Raw genomic sequence first — 7,500 nt, forward strand, 5'->3', positions numbered from 1 at the left:
AAGAACATAAGAATGATGGAGACTACAAGAGACCATAAGACCTACACCAGGCAGTTCCATGTCCATGACCACCTATCCCCCCCCATTCATAAAGTTATCTAATCTTTTCTTAAAACAACAGATAGTTTCAGCGCTCACTTCATAGTTAAGACTATTCCATTCGTTAACCACTCTATTGGTAAACAGGATCTTGTTTATTTATTTCTTCTTAGTAGGGAGATGAGGCGAGGAGTTACAGGATCTCAAAATACGATTCATGATCTGAAAAACTCAAACACGGACGAGACCAAATCACCCAAGACACTACGCCTGTCGCGTTCTTAAAAACGGAAGGACTTTTATGACAAACTATACATCAACCAATTCATCACGTATCACTTACTTTGCCTAGCGACTGGTACAAGGATTGCCATCACCCACTCACCTGTGGGGGAGAAAGAGACAGAGAGAAATTAAACAAACACGACAGCCATATTAATCCACACCAACTCCGAGGAACCTCTTCCACTTACATAAGGTACGAGTGTCAACTTCATTAAATCCACATCCCAAAATTCCACAAACCACTTTATTAATGATTCATTAACCACCCAATGCCATCACCCCTTAGCTGCCTGGAGTTTCTCTCTCCGGCCATCCGCGATCATGTAGTAACCGGCAACGGTCCTCACGTTGTCCGATTGGTGACGTATATCGAACTGCTCCTGTATCACCTCAGATCAGCGTTTCCTAACCTGGGGTGCTGAAATCAATTATAGGGGTTGCTGGGAAATGATGCACACAAAAATCACACACACTCACACACACACACGCACACACACACACACACACATATATATATATATACTGTATATATATATCACTGATTACCTAGTTGTGCATGTTTGACTTTTTCCCATGCAATTTTATTTTTCTAGGGTATTTTTATTTCCTCTACAAACAATATTGTCAATTCGTTTCAGTTCAAAGGAATCAAGAAAATAAATTATCAAGCAGAACACTTCGCTTTCTTTTATCCTTCTAATAACAAAATAGGGGTGCTGGGGTGCTTAGACATGACAGCAGGGGAGGGGTGCTATGGTCGGAAAAGGTTGTGAAACCACAGGTCCTATTTTCCTTCTGTTTTTCTTTCTTGCTGTTGTCATCATGTCCTAACTCCTTCTTGAATGCCCTACCTCATTATTTTTATTTTTTTACTCCACTCCCCCCTTCATTAATTATCTACACTCGTGGAGCTCCGTTTCATAATCTCCCAAAATCCCACGTCGTCGAAAAATGAATAAATAAATACAATAAAAAATAACGATACAATGTTCATGAAGATAGACCCTTTGCTTTATTTCAAAGTTGACAATCACATTTATCTTATATTTGATGGGTTTTTGTGATATGCTTCACTTATATCACGAGACTGTATTTTGTAAAACTGCATAATTTGTAACAACAAGCCATGTCCCCATCCTAAATTTTTGTCATGGCTTCCTTGGGGGGCCCCGATGTTGACAACCAACATTACTCCATCCATCCTCCATCCTCCATCCTCCTCCATCATCATCATCATCAATCATCATCATCATCATCATAATAATGATGCTGATAATAATAATAATGATAATAATAATAATAATAATAATGATAATAACTAATAAAAATAACAATAATAAAATAACAATAATACTAATAATAATGATAATAATAATTTTATTTGGCAATGAAGCAATATACATGAAGTGCAGATAATGAAAAAACACATAGTTCTAAATTACAATTACAATTGCCGAGGACAACACAAAAAAAACCATATAAGTATATTTCCATTGTGGTCCTCATCCAACCATCGCCAAAACCCATGTCTGCTCTTCAAGTCTTCTTTCAACAGACAACCCTCATTTTCAAAAATCAATAGCCTCATACCACACACGCCACTAAACGGAATATTCTGGTAATCATAAAATATATAATAATATATGTTTAATGTTATGCTCCCATATTTACCTCTTACTTTACTACACAACATATCTCCTCATTATCGTATCAGTTCTTGCATTAATAATGACTTCAAGGACAGAAAAGATGGCGAGTTATGTACAGAGAAATACAATGTAGTACAATACACTTTTAAACTAATTAAAACGCATGCCATGGTCTAAAACTAAATGCCACAACGCATAGTTATTCCTGCAGAGCGAACAAGAGAAAACTTGAATTGTCACAGAAAACGTATATACAAAGGAAACATGGTACAGGGGTAACATTAAAATATTTTTACTTCTCGCTTTGCTGTTGATTTGTTGTTCTCTTATTAATCTTGGATATGTAATCTGAAATGTGCATCTACGCAAAATAGTATCGACATAAAATGTAAAAAATAAAAAAATAACTGTTTTTTAAATATTGATGATACTTAAATAATCTACATAATTATAATCCAATACTGATGAGCCCTAGAGATTGAAGAAACTGTCCAACAAAAATAAAACATATATACTGTGTGTATTTACCTAGTTGTATTTTACGGGAAGGGGAGCTATGCTCCTGGTGTCCCGTCTTCATATCTCATTTTATCTAAACTATTTTTAGATTCATGTATTGTTTTTGCACACACCACTTTCTCATCTAACTTGTCCCAACTGTCTATTACTCTGTGAGGAAAGCTGTTCTTTTTCACATCTCTTCTATAGCTGTCTTTCTTGATTTGTGTGTGTGTGTGTGTGTGTGTGTGCGTATAAATATATATATCTATATATATATATATATAAATATATATAGATAGATAGATAGATATAGATGTGTGTGTGTGTGTGTGTGTGTGTGTGTGTGTGTGTGTGTGTGTGTGTGTGTGTGTGTGTGTGTGTTCAGTTTTAGTACATACACGGAAGCCCATAATATTTTCTTACACCCTGCCAACCCCTCCGATTCCCTTCATTCCCGCCCTCCACCAGAACGAAAACTACCATCATAATTATCACAACCACAACCACCATCAACACAACTACGAACAACAACCACCACAACTACCACCAACCACGAACAACCACCAGCATTTAACCACCACCAACAACCTCAAACGACCAACAAAAGTTACCATCAACAATTAACGACTAACAACCAACAACCAACCAAAACAACTAACAACAACTGCCACTAGACATGAACAACCAACCAACAAGCAGTAACCATAGTGTAGACAAAAACTTGAAGTGTTACGTTTACTTGTCAGGGATGGGGTCGGGGGAGTGGGGGGGTTTACAAGGTTACGATGGGCTCCCACCAGCTGCACGTGACGCCCTCCTCTTCCTCCTCCTCCCCTTCTCTTCCTCCTCCTCCTCCTTCTTCTCTTCCTCCTCCTCCTCCTTCTTCTCTTCCTCCTCCTCCTCCTTCTTCTCTTCCTCCTCCTCCTTCTCTTCCTCCTCCTCCTTCTTATTCTCTTCCTCCTCCTCCCCTTCTCTTCCTCCTCCTCCCCTTCTCTTCCTCCTCCTCCCCCTTCTTCTCTTCCTCCTCCTCCTCCTTCTCTTTCTCCTCCTCCTCCTTGTCCTCTTCCTCCTCCTCCTCCTCTCCTCCCCGGCTCCTCCGAGTCACCGTTACGTCATAAGAATCACGTGCACCACTAGCAAATCCTCGTCCTCGCCCCCCTCCCCCCGGGGGCTCAATTCACCCCATTCGCCACGATGGTACGTTTACATACTTTTTCTGGCTAACGACAAGCGATTTTATTCAGTGTAGGCCAGTGTCCCGTGTTAAAGGAATAGGTTATCGCAATCGGCCCCTTCGCTCCTTCAGTGGTAATATTTCGTCGCTATAAATCCTAGGGGCATCCTGAGGGACATTGGGTGAACATCCTTTGGGCCCTTAGCATCCAGGTCGTCTGACAAAAAAAAAAAAAAAAAAAAAAAAAAAAAAATATATATATATATATATATATATATATATATATATATATATATTCATTTATTATTTATATTATCAAATTTTTATTTATTTATCTATTTATCATTATTAATTTCTTTTCGCATTCGACCTAGACCGCAGGTTACTCTCGCTTTACGGTGGTAAAGTGAACAAGAAAACAAACGAAACCTATCACATCACAGCGTCTAACCATAATCCCTAATCTCACCATAAACTTTAAAATTCCCTGACAGGGGAATGGGCGTAGTCTATTCACATATCGGTTCGGGACAAACGCTTACGACCAGTTACAATGATAAAACATCATGAGGCCAACAAAGGACTCTTTAAAGAAGGAGTAGAAGTAGAAGTAGAGGTAAAAGAAGAAGAAGAAATAGAAGAAGAAGATGAAGAAGTAGAAGTAGAAGTAGAAGGAGGAGGAGGAGGAAGAAGAAGAGGAAGAAAAAACAAGAAGAGGAAGAAGAAAATAAAAGAAGAAGAAGAAGAAGAAGAAGAAGATGATGAAAAAGAAGAGGGAGAAGAAGAAGAGGAAGAAAAACAAGAAGAGGAAGAAAAAACGCATAAGATAAAGTAGAAGAGGAAAAAGAAAAAGAAGAGGAAGAAGAAGAGGAAGAAAAAAAGAAAAAGAGGAAAAAAGAAGAGAAAAAAGACGATATCGGGTGTTTATCCAAGTGAATTCTAAAACACCGATCTCTACTGCATTAGCTAAAATGACAGAACAACATAAGAACACGAGCTTATTCTATTCAGTGACGACGCGTATGGCGAAATTACTTCTCCCTACTTCCATGTCAATTCTACGTCTTGAATATATGACACCATCATGTCTCCTCCGGTTATTATCTAATACGAAAATATTTTAAATTCTTTATCTTATCAATTCCTTTTAAAATCCTATATCATTGTATCAAGCTCTTCCCGAGTCTCAATTTTTCTTAAAGAAAAAATAGGATTTTCCCCTCACTCTTTCCAACATATCAGAAATTTTAAAGTGAGTGGGCAGGCCAATGACCTATGAAACTCTTTGATAACAACTCGACTTTTGAAATCAAAAGATCACGCTGCCAATTCCACTAACCTTTCGTTTTCTCTGAAGCAGAAATACATTACTGCCGTCAATGACTATTACACCAAGATCCTTTTCAATGTCCATTTTTTGGCTCAAGATTTTCCATGTAACTTGTATTCACATTTCGTCCTAATGCATAACAATTACACTTAGATGTGTTTCCATGTAACTTGTATTAATGTTTCGTACTAATTTTACTTTCGGGACTCGCTGTACACTTGGGTGATTTTGATTTCGTTTGACCACTTTCGAAACCGCTGTTTTAGTTTGTTTTCTCTTCGAAAACCACGTTGACTCGAGCGATCATTTGCTCTTTCATACTACTCAGTACAATGAGCAACTTTATAGACCGAATATCTAAGCCCACAACTTTTCCTTACTGCTTAGTATCATCAGCCCATTTGGACACCGTACATCTAACCCCACGATCAACCTCACCGATATGTACACAAAGAAACTTCGTCAAGGGCAACGTGGGGTGGAGATCGGGGAATGTCAAGAACTTCTGAAGAGGCAGGAGCTCCTCAGACATCGCCCGCGTCACCGCCCCTCCGGGCGTGTCTCCGAGAGGGATTTGACATTTCTTCAGTGACGCGAAGATCTTATAGTCCATCCGGCTGGTATTTGGTCAGTGATATCGTGATCCTTTCGTCATATCCCGGATGCATCACGACAGATTCTTTGGGCGCACAAGTGGCCACCGGGGACATCGCTATTCGGGTAGATCACAATACAACTCACAAGAACACAAGAATGGGAGGGGGGACTTCAAGAGACCATAAGGCCTACACTAGGCAAGTCCATATACCTTATCACCTTTCATCACTATGAATAAATTCATCTCATCTTCTCTTAAAATAACCAATTGTTCCTGCGCTCACTACATGGTAAGTCTAATCTATTCGTTTACCAATCTACTACCACGCTATGATTGCCCGTGGTTCTTCATAACAAATCAGTTTCCAATGGAAAATGGGTGTCTGACTACAAACAACTGACGTTGCATAATGAATCTAGATGCAGAATAAAAATGATGCACACACACACACACACACACACACACACACGCACGCACACACACACACACACACACACACACACACACACACACACAGACAAGCATATCAACAAAATAGTTGGAGAAACCTTCAATTTACTAAGGTCAATGAAAGTGGCTTTTGACTATTTGGATGAGGAAATGGTAAAGAAAATATTAGTTACACTGATAAGACCAAGATTGGAGTATGCTGCGACACTATGGACACCCAGTATTAAAAAAGAATAAAAATAAATTAGAAAGAATACAAAGAGCAACGACAAAGATGGCACCAACACTCTCCAAATTGACATACGAACAAAGATGGTCCAAATTAGAACTACCAACCCTGGAACAAAGAAGAGAAAGAGGAGATCTACTGAGTTTTTACAGAATTATGAAAGGAATGGAAGTCCTAGATAGAGACAAGAGAAAAAGAAGAAGACACGAAAAGAAACTCAAAAAGGATATAGAAGAGATTCGAAAAAAAGAATAACTTCCCACACAAAGTGGTGGATATCTGGAATAAATTGGATGAGGCAACAGTGTGTGCAAATACTATTCAAGAATTTAAGAACAAACTTGATGCTGAAAGATACAAAGACGGGTCACTATGAGCATAACTCCCTTCCCGTATAATACAACTAGGTAAACACACACACACACACACACACACACACACACACACACACACACACACACAATGGAGATACTAGTGTTTACGTGTTTATTTGACTTCATCGAAAAATTCCGACTTCTGTAACCTGCGATCACCTGAGCGGGAATGGGAGACACGTACCGAAGATCCACTAGATCCACTCCGATCCACTCAAGATGGACATGCTCTGAAACCCGTAGCCAGTGGAAGACTACGACTCCTCCCCTCCACTCCACTACACTCCACTCCTGCTTGAATCAAGCGTGGCACACTCAATGAATGTAACAATTCCGTTCTCGAATCAATAATGCCACAACTCCAAAAGGATTTCATCTGTTGACGGCTTCACGATCGTTCTTCGTGGGCACAGGCACAGGGAAAGTATTCATACATAATACACATACATACACACACGCACGCACACACACACACACACACACACACACACACACACACACACACACACACACACACACATATATATATATATATATATTATATACATACATATATATATATATATATATATATATATATATATATATATATATATATATATATATATATATATATATATATATATATGTGTATAACACTAAATGAGTCCCAGCGATTAGAGATACATTTTTATCGACCACAATGCACTTTAATTGTAAGCCATCTTGGCGCAAACGGATGTTGAAATGTGGTACGCCCGAAGGCTCGAACTCATGCGGCGAGAACAACGTTGCCAGTGCCGAGTGACTAGACCAATACACCATCTTGATGGTGTATTGGTCTAATCACTCGGCACTGGTATCGTTTCAATTTTTGCATGCGCCTAGATGG

At 39.0% G+C, this 7,500-nt stretch overlaps 1 protein-coding gene across 3 annotated transcripts in view; it reads right to left on the minus strand.

The window, feature by feature from the left end:
- Positions 1-7,500, minus strand: part of Rgl (Ral guanine nucleotide dissociation stimulator-like) — a 235,468-nt gene that overhangs the window by 172,040 nt on the left and 55,928 nt on the right. The window contains exon 1 of one of the 3 annotated variants that reach the window (XM_076185497.1): positions 4,988-5,133. The exons of the other annotated variants lie outside the window; for them this stretch is intronic. Within the exon in view, the coding sequence (XP_076041612.1) occupies positions 4,988-5,062 (75 nt within the window). The 5' untranslated portion in view covers positions 5,063-5,133. Of the gene's footprint in view, positions 1-4,987; positions 5,134-7,500 lie in introns of those variants that run through there. 3 annotated transcript variants of the gene reach the window in all.

The sequence above is a fragment of the Oratosquilla oratoria genome, chromosome 5, assembly GCF_046742065.1.
Source record: "Oratosquilla oratoria isolate Oo_2021 chromosome 5, ASM4674206v1, whole genome shotgun sequence".
Lineage (NCBI taxonomy): Eukaryota > Metazoa > Arthropoda > Malacostraca > Stomatopoda > Squillidae > Oratosquilla > Oratosquilla oratoria.